Source organism: Zootoca vivipara, chromosome 12 (assembly GCF_965207765.1).
Source record: "Zootoca vivipara chromosome 12, rZooViv2.hap1.1, whole genome shotgun sequence".
Taxonomy (NCBI): domain Eukaryota; kingdom Metazoa; phylum Chordata; class Lepidosauria; order Squamata; family Lacertidae; genus Zootoca; species Zootoca vivipara.
The window spans coordinates 42,584,704-42,602,197 of record NC_142595.1 but is presented as its reverse complement, the minus strand read 5'-3'; the positions used below and the strand labels follow the sequence as shown (position 1 = coordinate 42,602,197).

Here is a 17,494-nt window from a genome sequence, read left to right as displayed (position 1 = left end):
AAAGGGCACAGTGACTCCCAAAGCAATCTATGAAGGTAAAAGAGAGAGAGAACTTGGTTCCTATGAAAGACTTCATTTCCCAGCGCTCCCATTACTGCAAGTTAATATTTAGTGTCTTGAATTATGTCTATTATTAGTATCACTTTATAATTCTGGGGTGGGGCATTAGGGGAGGGGTATGACCTCTGATGGGGGGGCACATTGTGCACCTTCTTGGGCACTCAGTTCTCACCTGTGGCTCCTAGAAGCTGTCATGCGATAGCAGCCACAGCCCAGGAATGGCTTTGACTGGACAGCTAAACCAGGTGAGGGTAGCCGGTGGGTCTCAAACCCTCAGTAAGTTAGGGACTTCCCCTGCATGTGAAAATAGGCTCTGGCAGATTGAGTGGATGGGACCAGTAGTGGGTCAAATGGTCAAGATGGGGGTTTCTTTGTTTTGATAAAGCCCTAAACGGCCTCGGTCCTGTATACCTGAAGGAGCGTCTCCACCCCCACCATTCAGCCCGGACACTGAGATCCAGCACCGAGGGCCTTCTGGCGGTTCCCTCATTGCGAGAAGTGAGGTTACAGGGAACCAGGCAGAGGGCCTTCTCGGTAGTGGCACCCGCCCTGTGGAACACCCTCCCATCAGATGCAATAAGCAACTATTTTACTTTCAGAAGACAACTGAAGGCGGCCCTTTTTAGGGAAGTTTTTACTGTTTGATGCTGTACTGTTTTTAATATTCGGTTGGAAGCCGCCCAGAGTGGCGGGGGAAACCCAGCTAGATGGGTGGGGTATAAATAATAAATTATTATTATTATTATTATTATTATAATTATTATTATTAATTTTTTATTGACACTACCTTTTTATTATTAGCGTTTTGTACCAGAAGCAGCAGCCAATTAATTGTTTTTGAAAGATGCTCCTCCCTGCTTCTCACACACAGAATTAAATGCATATTTTATGATGGCACGTGCCACCTACAATTGTTAGAATTGGTTGTGGGTGCTTTTTCTTTTATAAGTCTCTCCCCCGGCACTTCTGATATCCCTTGCAGGCCAACTTTGTTACCTCTTACATGACAAATACAGAGGGAGGGAGCAGAGACTGGCCAAACAGCTAGAACTTTGTGGCTTTCCTTTAGGCAAATGCTGAAACTCCAAAGTGTGACCTGCTCAGGGAAGCCATTCCTGTCTGTTTAAATAGGCAGGGCTGGGTTGGCCCAAGACATTTTGCTACCTGAGAAAGAACAGTGGTAGAGCAATCAACCCTTCTTCCCAGAAGACTTGGGATTATGTCTTTGGGAGAGAAATAGGGGGTCTCCAAACAAAGTAGGATTCTTGGGGGGGGGCTCAATAACTGTAAAAGTGATATAAGGATGCTTTAAATGATGCTTTAGTTAAAAATTTCTGCATTGCAGTGGGTTGGACTAGATGACCCTCAGGGTCCCTTTCAACTCTACATATCGTATGATTCTAGGAATGCCTGTAGATAACAAATGAATTCTTTTTAAAACATCTCAAATATGTGACAAGAAAAGATGTAACCCTAGTGCTTGGATGAGCTTGTCTGACTATGAGTGTGTGTATCTGTGTGTGTGAATGAATTGGCCTTAGCAGCTATATGGAAAGGGATGTTAGAGACAAAAGCTCTGTTAGGAAGAGAAACAGAATTTGTTGCTATCTCCACCTCTTTCTTTACCATTCTACATTTACCATTCTTCTGACAGGCAGAAAATCAGCAGGCGGAGAGGATGCGAGCCATTGAAATTAATGTGCATGGCTAACTTAGATTCATAAATTTCATTGGGTCTACTCTAAACAACCCTTTGTAATGGATTGCTTTGAAGTCATTTCATTCTGCACCAGGTAAAGTAATCGTCAACCACCCCAATTTCCCCCTCCACGTGTCCCATCTTTTGCCCGACCTGCCTCTAATTTTGCCCCACCAAAGGTGGCAAACCTAGGTGCCAGTCCAGGTTCCACCAGTCTGAAAGAATAAGAGCTAAAAAAAAACCAAGATGAGCATGACACACCTACACACTGCAGCTGACACACTAGTGTGTCATGACACAGTTTGGAAAGCACTGCTCCCCAATCTTACTTCCCAATAGTAAACAAGCCACATTGTGAGATGCTGCTTTGCACGGAGACAAACACTATGACTGTTCTCCAGTCTTGGGCAGGTGACCTTCTATGGCTTCTAACCTGTGGTCCCTTGAATGGGGATGTCACAGACTTTATACATGCAAAAACTCTGTTCTTCCTCTGATCAGTGGTTTCACCCAAATAGTGGGTTGTGTTTTTTTAAATTATTTGAGTGCTGGACAGGTTCCACAGAAGGATCCAAAAATTAAGGGCTACTGGATTCTCTGCCTTCCTGCATAGTACACCATTCTGTCATAAACAACAATAAAACTCTACTTGCCAAAGTGGGGAAGAGCCACCATTCCGGTTCTCTGGTTCAACTGCTATGAAAAAAGCCCTAGTGCCGCACTCCCCTGCGTTTCCTCCTGACAACAATACCACTTCCAATTTGCAAAGCCTTTTAAGGCCACAGTCACCGCATGGTTTAATTGTCCTGTTTTTGCTCCCCAGATTCCCAAAGGTTTGTGGATATATTAATAAAGGCAAGACAATAAAGGCTGTGGGTTTTACCACTCAAGGACTCTTCCAGTCCCTTTGGGGCCTTCCTCTGCTTCATTAAGAGTTTGTTGTTTTGTTACGTTATTTGGCTATTCCAAGAGCAACAGGATTGTCACACCACAGAGGGAAAGAGTCATTGAACTTTCAAACAAAAGATCTCTGGGATGAGGAGAATCATGTGGCACATCTTCCCAAACACTACACAGGCCTGCAAACATGGTTGATATGCCCCTTTAATACATAGAGCATCCATTCAAATCTGGTCATTAAATTTTATCATTGCACGGCAGCCCTGTACATGTCTACTCTGAGTTAAGTTTAATTGAATGCAATGAGATCATTCCTTTACCTCTTTTAAACTTTTCAGTAACCAAGTGTGACAGCATCTGGAGCATAGCTATCAAGTTTTCCCTTTTCCCGCGAGGAAGCCTATTCAGCATAAGGGAATTTCCCTTTAAAAAATTTCCCATGAGCCACCTGCCCATGTTGAAAAGTGGGACAATGTCTTGATGTGTGGAATCAAGTATAAATTGAAATCACTATAGGTTTTGCAGGCTAGGACTCAGTGCATATAATAATAATAATAATAATAATAATAATAATAATAATAATAATAAATAATTTATTATTTATACCCTGCCCATCTGGCTGGGTTTCCCCAGCCACTCTGGGCGGCTTCCAACAGAAAAATGAAATAAAATAATCTATTAAACATTAAAAGCCTCCCTAAACAGGGCTGCCTTCAGATGTCTTCTAAAAATCTGGTAGCTGTTTTCCTTTTTGACATCTGATGGGAGGGCGTTCCACAGGGTGGGTGCCACCACCGAGAAGGCCCTCTGCCTGGTTCCTTGCAACTTGGCTTCTCGCAATGAGGGAACCGCCAGAAGGCCCTCGGTACTGGACACCAGTGTCCGGGCAGAACAATGGGGGTGGAGACGCTCCTTCAAGTATACCATGTGTGGGAAGAGGGCTTCACCCCCCCCCCCCCAAAGGAACCAGGGCACCAACTATAGGGGGTGGAAGGGGCTTCAGCCCCCTCAATATATTTGAGCAAGGGGCAAGTTCCCCTAATACTGAGGGGGGACATCCACCCTGCTGCTGGGTGAGTGGTTGCAAGCTGGGATGTGTGGAGAGTGAAGAGCACCCTGGTGGGTGGGGATGCATTAATTATTGGGCAACCGTGTGTGTGTGTGTGTGTGATGAGATATTTTTAAAAGATGCTTAAAATGAGTACCGTATATTCTGGCGTATAAGACGACTGGGAGTATAAGATGACCCCCATCTTTTCCAGTTAAAATATAGAGTTTGGGATATACTTGCCGTATAAGAAATACGACCAGGCGTATAAGACGACCCCCGACTTTTGAGAAGATTTTCCTGGGTTTAAAAAGTAGTCTTATACGCAGGAATATCCAGTATATCAAAACAGCTCAAAGTGCCCCCCAAAATATCAAACAACAGCAGCTAGGCTTCTATATGTGCAGAAATGGAAGGAAGAAGAAGTTCCAGCAAAAGAAAAATTGATAAGTAAGTTGCAGTAATGAACTAAACCAGAACTGGCAAAATTAACAGCAAAATTAATACTGTTTTATGGAAGAATGGATGCCTTTTTCAGACTATTTAAATAAATATTGCAGTTTGATGAACTGGCGAGCAGGATTTTGAGCTATGAGCAGCAGAAATAATTAGATTATAATGTGGTTATGATTTGATAGATGGGGTGCAGAAGAAGGGGAGAAACAACAAGGGGTGGGGGAAAGGGGTGGGAAGTCGACAAAAATTAGAGGAAAGATGAAATTGTGTTTTGACTGTATATGTTTTTTCTTTTCTTTTAAACAGGAAATTTTCTTTTTTAAATGTCATATTGAATTCTAGTACAGTTCAATCCAAGAAAAACAACAACTGACAGAGTAATGAGTACAGGGATATATATATATATGTGTGTGTGTGTGTGTGTGTGTGTGTGTGTGTGTGTGTGTGTGTGTGTGTTGATATAATACAATTGTGGCTGAATGGTAGAAATTAACTTGAGGACTGACGAAATCCAGTCTCATCTGCACAGCTGTCAGGAATCGAGCACTAAATGCATTTCCAAAATAAGCACTAATGTTTAATTTCAACACCTTAAAAACACATTAGACCTTGGTCCTTTTCTAAACTAAAAAAATGTTAACACCAAGCTATCTAAGTAACTGAAAAGGTTTGGATAGAGAATGCTCTCCCCAGGCTTTTATACAGTGGAGAGATCATTATTCCTGCAACAATACACATGGCTAAAATCCATGCTGAATGTCAAACTGGCAATGTACTCTAATAACTTGTTCTAGGGAACTGTGTTCGAGAAGTTACCCTTTTGCATGAAAGCAAGGAACAAGGTATAATCTTATGCAAAAATATTTCCAAATTGTTTTAAACCGAACTGAAAACTATAGGTATGTCATCATTATGAAAAAGTCTAAATTCCGTATTTTTCCATGTATTAGACGAGGTTTTTTTACTCAAAAATCATGTCAAAAATGGGGGTCATCCTAAACACAGATAGTGGCATGGGGGGTGCAGCACAAAGGATGAACAGAACCCATCATGCCAGCCCAGACCTTGCACCGAATGGGGGAAGAGCACGAAGCGTTCACAGAGCCCACTGCTCCAGCCCAGCCCTCACCACCAGGGCCATGTGGATCCACACTGGATGTCTGCCCGCCCACACTGTGGGGAGCCTGGCCGGTCGAATCAGCCCTTGGGAGGTGACTAGTGGATGGGTGTGACCTTTCCAGACCTGGTAAAAGGCCAAGGCATGCTGCCACTCTGTCCCTTTTCCATCTTCCTTTCATCTTGTGTACAGTACTGCTGAACCTCTAGCCTGCACTCACTAGGAAAATCTCCCTTATGGGGTAAAGCTGTTTTTATACGTTTGTAACTTTAAGCCTAAATCCTGCCTTCAGGGATCACACTGTGATCTGCCTGATCGTGAGTAAGCTTTCTTTCCTTTTGCTTATGAATAAGACACTGGCGTTTTTATTCTTTTAGGAGGGATTCAAGGGGTCTTACCAGGAAAATATTAGAACACCTTTCAATCTCGACAAGACAAATTGAATTGCCTTTTGTTTTAAGAAACTCACATGAGTTTGCAACTAGTTTTCTGCTGTGTAAAGTGGAATGCACTCTGCTAAGTAAAGGAACTTGCTAGCGCAAGTTAGGAAGGATATTAATAAACAATATATCCTCTCCTGCCACCCTGAACACCCCCACAACCCACACACAGCTTTTTGAAGACACAAATTGTGGTTTGCTTCTGTGAGAACGAAAGAGTAAGGGAGACTGCTCGAAACCTAAGACCTCTGACTAGGCTTCAGGGCTGAGCGGAGACTTGATATGCAAATACAAAGCACATAAGGACTCCTCGCACAGCATTCATTAAGGGGGACTGGCAGAAACTGGACAACACCCGGACTAATGACACGAGACGTCAACATCTTATTCCAAGCCCCTTCTGCGCAGGACTTTTGCTGCTGCTGCGTGGATATCCTTGTTGCGCAGGGTGTAGATGATTGGGTTGAGAAGAGGGGTGACCACGATGTAAAAGACAGCGAGTTTCTTGTCGCTGTCGGGGTCTGTGACTGACGGGGGTTTCACGTACGCAGCAATGACCGTGCTGTAAAACAGGGTGACGACTGCGAGGTGGGACACACACGTGGAGAGGGCCTTGCGCAGTCCAGTGGTTGAGCGCATCTTCAGCACAGAGAACAAAATGAGCCCGTAGGAAGTCAGAATAACAGCCAGAGAGGTCAGGATCACCACCGCAGATGTCCCAAAAACAATCATTTCTGTGGAGTCGATGTCGGCGCATGCCAGCTTCATCACGATGGGCAGCTCACAGATGAAATGGTTGATGTGGTTGGGGCCGCAATACGGGAGGCGGAGGGTGAAGATGACGTTTGTTGTGGAGACAATGACACCACCAGCCCAGGAGGCTGAGGCCAGCTGCACCTGGCGCCACCTGCCCATGAGGATGGTATATAGCAGCGGGTGGGAGATAGCCAAGTAGCGGTCGTAAGCCATGACACCCAGGAGAATGCACTCGGTGCCACCCATGCATGCAATGGCATGCATCTGGACCACACAGCGTGCGAAAGAGACGGTCCCATTCTGGCTCAGAAGGTTTGCCAGCATTGGGGGCAAAGTGCAGGTGATGTGGCAGATCTCCACGCAGGAGAGGTTGGCAAGGAAGAAGTACATGGGCGTGTGGAGCCTCAAGTCGGTCCACACCAGCGAGATGATCACCAAGTTCCCCATAAGAGTGAGGGAGTAGATGATGAGGATGATCACAAAGAGCAGAATTTGCGTCTTTCGGTTGTTGGTGAGTCCACTCAAGACGATCTCAGTGACCGACGTGCTGTTTTCCATCCCCGTACTGGCCTCCTACTGGCAGGAAAACGACAACTGATTTTGGCATATGAAGAGAAGAGAAGAGAAGAGAAGAGAAGAGAAGAGAAGAGAAGAGAAGAGAAGAGAAGAGAAGAGAGCAGCAACAGTGAGAGATTGCAACATTCTTTGGGAACTGAGAGGGATGAGATAGGAATAGGAATAGGAATAATTTTATTGGCCAAGTACCAACATATTTGGAATTTTGCTTCGGCTACATTGCAATGTAAACGTACCTTATATAAACACTGTTCCACTCACAATACAATAGCACAGCAACGGAACCCCACCCATAACTGGCCTCCCCTTCAGCTACACAACTACGAATTTAACAATTTGATGGCACAAGGGGGAAAAACTGTTCCTGTGCCTAGCCATTTTTGTGTATAGAGTCCTGTAGCGATGTCCAGATGGAAGTCAAACAGATGATGACCTGATTGCTGGAACATCAAGATTTATATCCAGTGCTTTAAAAATAAATAATAATAAAAATGTTACAGTAAGTGCACATTTAACATTTTGAGGGGGGGGAGGTGCCAGTACTATGTACTGTGTACCCCATGTATACCCCCAGAAAAAACACTGTTTATATTATCTATATATTCGGTGCTATGGGGGGGGGGGACGATGCTGGGGTATGCATATCCCGAAACGTTTTGTGAAGCTTTGTACTTTTGTCCATTTACTGTATTTATTTTTCCCAATTTGAACTATAAAATGGTGATTTACTTGAGTCAAAATGAGAGTACTCCTAAAGATTATTTTTGAAAGAAAAAAACATGTGTGTGTGTGTGTGTGTGTCCATCTCTATAACCCAACCTATTTTGAACAGTTTTCCTTTCCCCAGGGCACTCTTGAACATCAAATTTCAATCAGCTAAAGATCAGTATGGTAAATTCTATCAGTATTTCTATAGGAATGTTTAGTATTATTTTATATAAACTACTTAAGAACGTGTGTGTGTGTGTGTCTGTCTGTCTGTCTCTGTGTCTCATATACTTTAATTAAGTGACATTAAATAAAATTAATATGTGGTATCTGTATGTTACTGCAACTTCTTCCAGTATGTCCTCACCCCCTAGCAGTTAGTTCCACCTAGCTCACGGAGTGCCTGATGAGCAGTTTTCACAACCTCATAAGTCAAGTGGTCAAGTGGTCAAAACCTTTATTGCGTTAGCATACAGCTATAGCAAAATAAAAACAATACAAAATGCCAGAGACAAGCAACAAAGCATAATTCAAGGCGATATTGCTGGTGTAATAACATTTAAATTACCCTAAGACAATAATGCAAGGATTTAGGTGCCAGCACAAAAAATCTAATATGCAGATATATGTAAAGCATAAAATAGCCCAAAATAGGCTCGGCACATTCAGTTAAAATGAAATAGAGAGAATTAAAACAGGTCCAATGTCAAGAGGATAAACCTGCCCTGGATTGTTCCATTTCAGATGGTTATGTTTTTCTTTTTCTTTTTTTAAAAAAGACATTTTTTAAAAAAAGACATTTTTTGCACATTATAAAATATTGCCAAGACTACTAGGAGGATCATGAGGATGGGTCCTGCAACCACAAAGATGGAGAAGTTCCAGTGAACTCCTAGGCACTTAGAGACTTTCCCCCCTTCCTTTCCATAGGGTTGGTTCCTTCCTGCTTTTCTGCCCTCCATTCACTGGGCATAGCTGTCAAGTTCTCCCATTTCTTAAGGGAAATTCCCTCATGCTGAATAGGCTTCCTCGTGAGAAAAGGGAAAACAGCTATATCTCTGGGATTGGGGCAACCCTAAACGCATGCAAATTATAGTCCCCAATCTTTAAATTGAATTGAAATGGGTAAGCTTTCCTTGAGCAAAAGGCCCACAGTATTAGCAACTTAAACAAGAGGCATAGTAATTAATTAATTTCTGCTAAAACGACGATACGTGCTCTTCTGGTCCTCTGGCATGCCTGGACCAAGATGTTTTGCTGTCTAATGATCCCTAGCTAACAGGACCAGTGGTCAGGGATGGTGGGAATTGTAGTCCTAAAAATCTGGAGGGCCGAAGGTTGGTGATGCTTGGCCTAAGGCAAGGAACATGATGGTGTCTCTCCTCTGCCATGTACTGAAATCAACTAGACCAGTGGTTGAATCTGATTTTGACATTAGTGATGGGAGAGAAATGCAAGGGTGCACAAGGCACGCAGCTGTTCTCCAGCACCTAACCACTGTTCCTTACTCCCCAGTATCTGTGGCCAACTGTCACTGCGCCGAATGATAGGGATGGACCTCCCTCCCTCCCATGCACACCCATCTCAATTCCAAATGGCTGAACAGGACTTTACCTTCATGCTTCTTCTCTGATTTTCCTCCTCAAGAAAGTGGGTTTCACTTTACTTTCTAAAGCAGGATACTGTCGAACTACGGGTAACTATGCGGGGAGACCTGTGCCATTTTTTCGGTCAGTGATCTCTGTGCTGCTTCCCAAAGATGGCTTGTGGCAGGATCTTGGCAGCCTTGTGCCTAGTGGTTTCCTTCACACAGAAGTGTGAAGTATCTGCAGCTTCCTACTGAAGAAGACCCATTGGAATTAATTATGGAGATGGGCTGCAGCCTGTTTTTATTTTCCCTCTGACCTCCTTATTGTATGAAGGTTTAGGATTCAGTCAGATAATGAAAGGCAGGGGACCTATGCCATGGAGAATGTTCCAACCCCCTTTGGTGCTTTCCTTTGCATCATTATCAACTTGCTGTTGCTGTTGCCTCTTGTCTCAGGGGGGTCAATGAACACAAAAGCAGGGGGAGAGTGAGAGCAAGCAGAGGTTGCCAGAGCTCTCTCTGTCCTGAGCTGCCCAGAGGCAAGGGGCACCCCAGGGTGCTGTACTGGAGGGAAAATCTATGGGGATACACCTTTGGGGATTTCTTTTTCCAGAGCAGGAAAGGAAGGCAAGAAGGAGGGAGGTGAGGAGAGTGTAGGTGTTGGCTGTTCCGGTTGTTGGCTTTGACTATGGGAGTTTCCTGGTGCTTAATGAAGACCCAAAGCACCAAAGTTGTGATGAAAGAAAGGGAAAGAGCAAGAACTGCCAAAGCAGTTCTCCACAACACAAGAAACTGATGTCCTTTGGAATACATGAATTCCGTTCCATGTTTGGGTATTGATCTTGTGGGCACTGCAGGCATTCATCCATGTCTGGAAAAGAAAATTCAAGCTTCTATGCAGTGCAGCACAATATGTTTTCTACTAAAATAATCAAAATCAAAATGACAAAATATTAAATATGAGTTGGAAGGTATAATGCAAAAGATTCTTCTGCTTCCTTTTCCTACAACCAAGACTCAGCCGCATTCAGTCATGATTTGCTCCCTTCTCCCCTCACCTTCCTCAATGCAAGATTTTTGGATGAAACTCAGTTTTGGAAACTACGTGTTATCACTTAACATGAAAATTATTGAGAATTTTACTTGCTCTGTACTTCTATATACACCAGATTTTCATTGACTAGAAATAACTGATCCATTGATCCCTAAAAATCATTGTGGAATATGTTGTTTTTCTGTCGAAAAGAGTAATTTGATAGGGGCAAAATGGTGAGTACTGTGTTCCATATTCAGAGAAGTGAAGAATTCTATATTGAGTTATGCTCCCACCCACACATGATTCCAACCACTTCTTTTAATATACAGTACAAATTTGTAAACATCAACTTGACTTCTCACAAGATCATTCTTTGTCCACTGAACCTGCTCAGTGCTCTTTAAAAGGGAAGGACCATTACACCTCTAGCTATCTCCAAAAGGTGTTTTTGTAACTCTGCAATCTTCAGTTTCCCCTTCAAACAAACATGATATCTTCTTCTGACAGAGTGATAGTTTTTTCTTTTTTTAAAATACATTTTTATTTTTCATACTTTCACAACATTCTCCACAATACAAAGCCAAACAATAAAACTTTTCCACTCTGCCAAGCTTTCAACCTCCCTCCCTCCCTCCCTCCCTCCCTCCCTCCCTTCAACAGGTATTTTATATCATCTCCAATTGCGTAATTCAAATCTTTATCTGTAATCCACATTGTAGGATTTATTTCAATCCTGCTAGTGTCTTCAGGTTTTTGCAATTATCATTTAAATATACAATAAATTTACTCCAGTCTCTTTGGAATTTCTGATCGTACTGGTCCCGGATCCTGCGGGTCAGTTTGGCCATCTCCGCATAGTCCACCATCTTCGCCTGCCACTCCGCAATGGTAAGTATTTCTTGTAACTTCCACCTTTGGGCCAACAATGTCCTCACTGCCACAGTGGCGTACATAAACAGTCTTTGATCTACCTTTGCAATTTCGTTCCCCATCAAACCCAGCAAGAATGCTTCTGGCTTGGGGGAATGTATATCTGAAAATCTTTTTAAGTTCATTGTAGATAAGTTCCCAAAATCCTTTTACCTTTTCACAAGTCCACCACATGTGGTAGAAATCACCACCTGAATCTTTACATTTCCAGCATGTTTCATCTCTCATTCTATACATTTTAGCTAACTTCACTGGTGTCAAATACCACCTATACATCATCTTCATTACATTTTCTTTAAATGCTGTACATGCTGTAAATTTCAAATTTTCATTCCACAATCTTATCCATGAATCAAATTCAATATTATACCCAAAATCGATTGCCCATTTTATCACAACCTCTTTCACTTCCTCATCTTTAGTAAACCATTCCAATAACAAATTATACATTTTGATAACACTTTGCTTCTGCTTCCCAACAATTCAATTTGAAATTTCTATGGCTTTTCTTCAAATCCTATTTTTTTTCCTATCCACATTAAACAAATCATTTACTTGATGATATTGCAACCAGCTTGTACAAAACTCTTCCAATTGATCATACGGTTTAATCTTAATACCTTGTTCAGTCCTTAAAATAATTTCCTCATAAGTGGCCCACCTCCCTTCCATATTCAATTTTTTAACCGCCAATACCTCAATCGGTGAAATCCACCATGGTGTTTTCTTTTCCAATAATTTTTTATATCTTTCCCATACTTCATAAATTGATCTTCTAATCATATGATTCAGGGAACCTTTATGTACTTTAACTTTATTATACCAGAGATAGGAATGCTATCCAAATCTATTATCATAACCTTCCACATCCAAAAGGTCTATATTTTCCAATGTTATCCATTGCTTTAACCAACAGAGACAGGACGTTTCATAGTAAAGTTTCAGGTCTGGCATGGCGAATCCACCCCTTTCTTTTTTATCTATTAACAATTTAAACTTTATCCTAGGTTTCCCCCCCCCCCTGCCAGATGAATCTTGATAATACTTTTTGCCAATCTATGAATTGTCCTGTTCCCTTGATCACTGGAATTGTTTGAAATAAAAATAACATTCTAGGTAAGACATTCATTTTTATTTCAGATATTCTTCCCGAAAACCACCCTTTTAGCAAAAGCTCCCAGGCTAGCATGGCTTGAAAGCAATGCACACAAATACATTGAAATTCAAATGTACAATACAAAAATGTTGGCTGTTGTAGCCTTTACCTGGCAACAAAAATAATAAAAAATTCACAGAAACCTGAAACCAGAAACCAGCTACACAAAATGCTGGAATACCTGCACAATTCTGCCTTAGCCTGGTGCTGGTCGGACAAAAGTGGTACCAGGCAAGCTTCTTTGGAAGCTTATGAGGAGCCACAGGCGAAAGACGCCCACCAGTCACTTCTCACCTAAACTTCAGATAGTGAAAAGACTTGGTCAACGTCCACCAACTAGGACAGCAAAGGAAAGAAAAAGAAAAAACTGTCACTCTTGTAAGTAGACAAGGATGTCCGCTGTCACCATTGTTATTTACCACAGTCCTGGAGGTACTTAATAGGAAATTAAGAGAAACGCCAGAAATTAGAGGTATAAAGTTTGGAAGGAAGGAGGTAAGTTAAAAGCCTTTGCAGATGATTTGGTTTTAACATGAGAAGATCCACAATTCAGTGTACAGGAAGCACTGGTGAAAATAGAAGAATATAGACAAGTAGCAGGTTTCAAGCTTAATAAAACTAAAACTCAAATGTTAGTAAAGAATATGACTAAAGGACAAATTGATGAATTCCAAGGTAGCTGTGGAATTATGGTGGCCAAGAAAGTGAAATATTTGGGAATATGGTTGACATCGAAAAATATAAATTTGTTTAAAGACAATTATGAAATCACATGGAAGGAAATCAAGTAAAAACCTCATCATTTTGGAAAGATGTCATCAGATAATGATACTTTCCAAAATACTATTTTAATCAATATTAAAAATCTTCCACCTAAAGTAGACTGCATGGCAAAAACTATTGATAGACTTGGGGTGGATAAAAATCCCAGGGCCAGGACAACCGTAAGTGGTCCTCCCCTCCATAGCTAAATAGTCGTACCTTGGAAGTCAAACGGAATCCGTTCCGGAAGTCCGTTCGACTTCCAAAACGTTCTGAAACCTAAGTGTGGCTAACGAAAGATTTGGAAATATGGGATGGGTTAAAGTTGTTGTTTTCAGACTAATGACACGAGACGTCAACATCTTATTCCAAGCCCCTTCTACGCAGGACTTTTGCTGCTGCTGCGTGGATATCCTTGTTGCGCAGGGTGTAGATGATTGGGTTGAGAAGAGGGGTGACCACGATGTAAAAGACAGCGAGTTTCTTGTCGCTGTCGGGGTCTGTGACTGACGGGGGTTTCACGTACGCAGCAATGATCGTGCTGTAAAACAGGGTGACAACCACCAGGTGGGACACACACGTGGAGAGGGCCTTGCGCAGTCCAGTGGTTGAGCGCATCTTCAGCACAGAGAACAAAATGAGCCCGTAGGAAGTCAGAATAACAGTCAGAGAGGTCAGGATCACCACCGCAGACATCCCAAAAACAATCACTTCTGTGGAATGGATGTCGGCGCATGCCAGCTTCAACACGATGGGCAGCTCACAGATGAAATGGTTGACATGGTTGGGGCCACAGAACGGGAGGCGGAGGGCACAGATTATGTTTGTTGTAGAGACAATGACACCACCAGCCCAGGAGGCTGAGGCCAGCTGCACCTGGCGCCACCTACCCATGAGGATGGTATATAGCAGTGGGTGGGAGATAGCCAAGTAGCGGTCGTAAGCCATGACACCCAGGAGAATGCACTCGGTGCCACCCATGCACCCAATGACATGCATCTGGACCACACAGCGTGCGAAAGAGATGGTCCCATTCTGGCTCAGTAGGTTTGCCAGCATTGGGGGCAAAGTGCAGGTGATGTGGCAGATCTCCACGCAGGAGAGGTTGGTGAGAAAGAAGTACATGGGTGTGTGGAGCCTCAAGTCGGTCCACACCAGCGAGATGATCACCAAGTTCCCCATAAGAGTGAGGGAGTAGATGATGAGGATGATCACAAAGAGCAGAATTTGCGTCTTTCGGTTGTTGGTGAGTCCACTCAAGACGATCTCAGTGACCGACGTGCTGTTTTCCGTCCCCGTGCTGGTCTCCTACTGGGAGAAAAAAAACGGCAGAGAAAGCAGTGACAATGAGAGAATGTAACATTCTTCGGGAACTGAGAGGGGTGAGATTGCTAGAACACCGAGATTTATATCCAGTGCTTAATTTTTTTAAAAAAGGTGCCGGTACTCACCATGAAGGTATTACAGTAGGTACACTTTACCATGGGGGGGGGGGGTGGGGTGCCGGTATTGTGTGCCCCATGTGTACCCCCATCAAAAGCACTGTTTATATCTATCTATATGTCTATATATCACTAAGTCTATCTCTAAAGCCCGACATATTTTAGAGGACATCTGAAGGCAGCCCTGTTTAGGGAAGCTTTTAATCTTTAAGAAATTAGTGTATTTTATTATTTCTGTTATGGTGACAGCAGTCACGAAATTAAAAGACGCCTGCTTCTTGGGAGAAAAGCAATGACAAACCTAGACAGCATCTTAAAAAGCAGAGACATCACCTTGCCTACAAAGGTCCGTATAGTTAAAGCTATGGTTTTCCCAGTAGTGATGTATGGAAGTGAGAGCTGGACCATAAAGAAGGCTGATCACCGAAGAATTGATGCTTTTGAATTATGGTGCTGGAGGAGACTCTTGAGAGTCCCATGGACTGCAAGAAGATCAAACCTATCCATTCTGAAGGAAATCAGCCCTGAGTGCTCCCTGGAAGGACAGATCATGAAGCTGAGGCTCCAATACTTTGGCCACCTCATGAGAAGAGAAGAATCCTTGGAAAAGACCTTGATGTTGGGAAAGATGGAGGGCACTAGGAGAAGGGGACGACAGAGGACGAGATGGTTGGACAGTGTTCTCGAAGCTACGAACATGAGTTTGACCAAACTGCGGGAGGCAGTGGAAGACAGGAGTGCCTGGCGTGCTATGGTCCATGGGGTCACGAAGAGTTGGACACGACTAAACGACTAAACAACAACAAATTATTTCTGTTGGAAGCCGCCCATAGTGGCTGGGGAAACCCAGCCAGATGGGCGGGGTATAAATAATAAATTATTATTATTATTATTATTATTATTATTATTATTATTATTATTATTAGTTATCTTTTCCTCAGGACCAGAGGCATAGCAAGGTCAGGTGGTACCGGGTGCAGAATTATTTTTGTCACCCCCCCCCCACTGAAATTGAAATCTGTCAAAGAGAGCCGCTCCCCCTCAAAGAAAGCCGTTCAGGCAATGCTTTTGCTGGTCCTGATCCCACTTTGCTCCTTCTCACCTCCCTCCTCACTTCCCCCCAAACCAGCGTGTGATCTCTCTCTCTCTCTCCCCTCCAACCAGTTGGGCTGCGGAGATCTCTTAGGCGTCGCTTCTCCTCACCCCCACCCCCAAATCAGCATGCCTTGGTTCTTGAATGAAATGCGGCATCTGGTTGTCCACAAAAGGAGAGAACTTGTTCAGAGAACACTGCCCTGTGACTCCAGTCTCAGTCTCTCACTCAGCTACAGGAAGCAAAGGCTGTACGCGTAGTGGCCATGCCCACTGACTTGAGAGAATCTTCTTTCTCCTTTAACTGGCAAGAGTCTCTCTTACGAAGATGAAAACAAAAGGAGAAGACTGGTATTTCGCTCATTCTCTGTGGATCAGACAGAAGGTTCCTGCTCATGCGTATATGAAAATTTTCAAAGTCTGGATGCTAATGCAATAACCTGTTTTTTAAAAGTCGTATTTGCAACAAGATATGTTCCATTGGGATCAGCAGCAGTCCGACCATGTAAGAACTCGGGCACCTGCAGGATTTTTTCCCCCAGGAAAGATGCAGCAAAGTACAAAATGTACACAAATACCTATCTAGTGCCAAAGAACAGGTCTATCTTTTCTCGTGGACCTGGTGAGTGAGCGGTGGCGAGGCCTGGCACCATGTCTATTAAGGTGAGTAGTGACTGCCTTTGAGAAACTAATAGACCATATTTCTCGCACTCTGTTATTTCTCGATGGACAGACTTACTGATCAGTGAAAAGCAGACCTGCTTTTTGACAATATTTTCCCACCACAGCTGAACCCTTTCGATCTTTCCCTGGCTCCCCTTGCCCTGCCCGCCGGTAATTTATTGCACTGCTGCTCCAAGCAACCTCACAGTCCCCTCACATTTCTCCCTTTAAAAACAGAAGAAACCGTGCAGGACACTGCAGGGCTGCAACTCCTTACTGCAGCGCCCACTTCCCTCCATCTGTGGCCCACTGTCACTCCGCCTAATGATAGGGATGGACCTCCCTCCCTCCCACGCACACCCATCTCAATTCCAAATGGCTGAACAGGACTTTACCTTCATGCTTCTCTCTGATTTTCCTCCTCAAGAAAGTGGGTTTCACTTTACTTTCTAAAGCAGGATACTGTCGAACTACGGGTAACTATGCGGGGAGACCTGTGCCATTTCCTCCCCAAACGGGCACCAATGATGGAGGTCAGTGATCTCTGTGCTGCTTCCAAAAAAATGGCTTGTGGCAGGATCTTGGCAGCCTTGTGCCTAGTGGTTTCCTTCACACAGAAGTGTGAAGTATCTGCAGCTTCCTACTGAAGAAGACCCATTGGAATTAATTATGGAGATGGGCTGCAGCCTGTTTTTATTTTCTCTCTGACCTCCTTATTTTATGAAGGTTTAGGATTCAGTCAGATAATGAAAGGCAGGGGACCTATGCCATGGGGACTGTTCCAACCCCCTTTGGTGCTTTCCTTTGCATCATTATCAACCTGCTGCTGCTGTTGCCTCTTGTCTCAGGGGGGTCAATGAACACAAAAGCAGGGGGAGAGCGAGAGTGAGAGCAAGCAGAGGTTGCCAGAGATCTCTTCGTCCTGAGCTGCCCAGAGGCAAGGGGCACCCCAGGGTGCTGTACTGGAGGGGAAATATATGGGGATACACCTTTGGGGATTTCTTTTTCGGGAGCAGTAATGATGATGCTTTCAGAGGCATACTGAATTGGATAGCTTCCATCAAC

General features: G+C 43.5%; 2 protein-coding genes across 2 annotated transcripts; both read right to left on the bottom strand.

The window, feature by feature from the left end:
* Positions 1–6,104: 6,104 nt before the first annotated feature.
* LOC118095562 (olfactory receptor 2J2-like) lies at positions 6,105–7,108 on the bottom strand. The gene has a single exon (XM_035136810.3). The coding sequence runs from the start codon at positions 7,032–7,034 to the stop codon at positions 6,105–6,107; it is 930 nt and encodes a 309-aa protein (XP_034992701.1). The 5' UTR covers positions 7,035–7,108.
* A 6,487-nt stretch (positions 7,109–13,595) lies between these two features.
* Positions 13,596–14,716, bottom strand: LOC148684035 (olfactory receptor 2D2-like). The gene is made up of 2 exons (XM_088654763.1): positions 14,684–14,716; positions 13,596–14,540 (listed from the first exon to the last, which is right to left on the bottom strand). The coding sequence occupies exons 1-2, from the start codon at positions 14,714–14,716 to the stop codon at positions 13,596–13,598; spliced, it is 978 nt and encodes a 325-aa protein (XP_088510889.1).
* Positions 14,717–17,494: the final 2,778 nt, after the last annotated feature.

Bases quoted from the DNA above. Each gene is read 5' to 3' on its own strand.
- LOC118095562 (XM_035136810.3), bottom strand. From the start codon at position 7,034: ATGGAAAACAGCACGTCGGTCACTGAGATCGTCTTGAGTGGACTCACC.
- LOC148684035 (XM_088654763.1), bottom strand. From the start codon at position 14,716: ATGGTAAAGTGTACCTACTGTAATACCTTCATG. The intron at 14,541-14,683 runs GTGAGTACCGGC...TTCTCCCAGTAG, and splicing joins CCTACTGTAATACCTTCATG to GAGACCAGCACGGGGACGGA.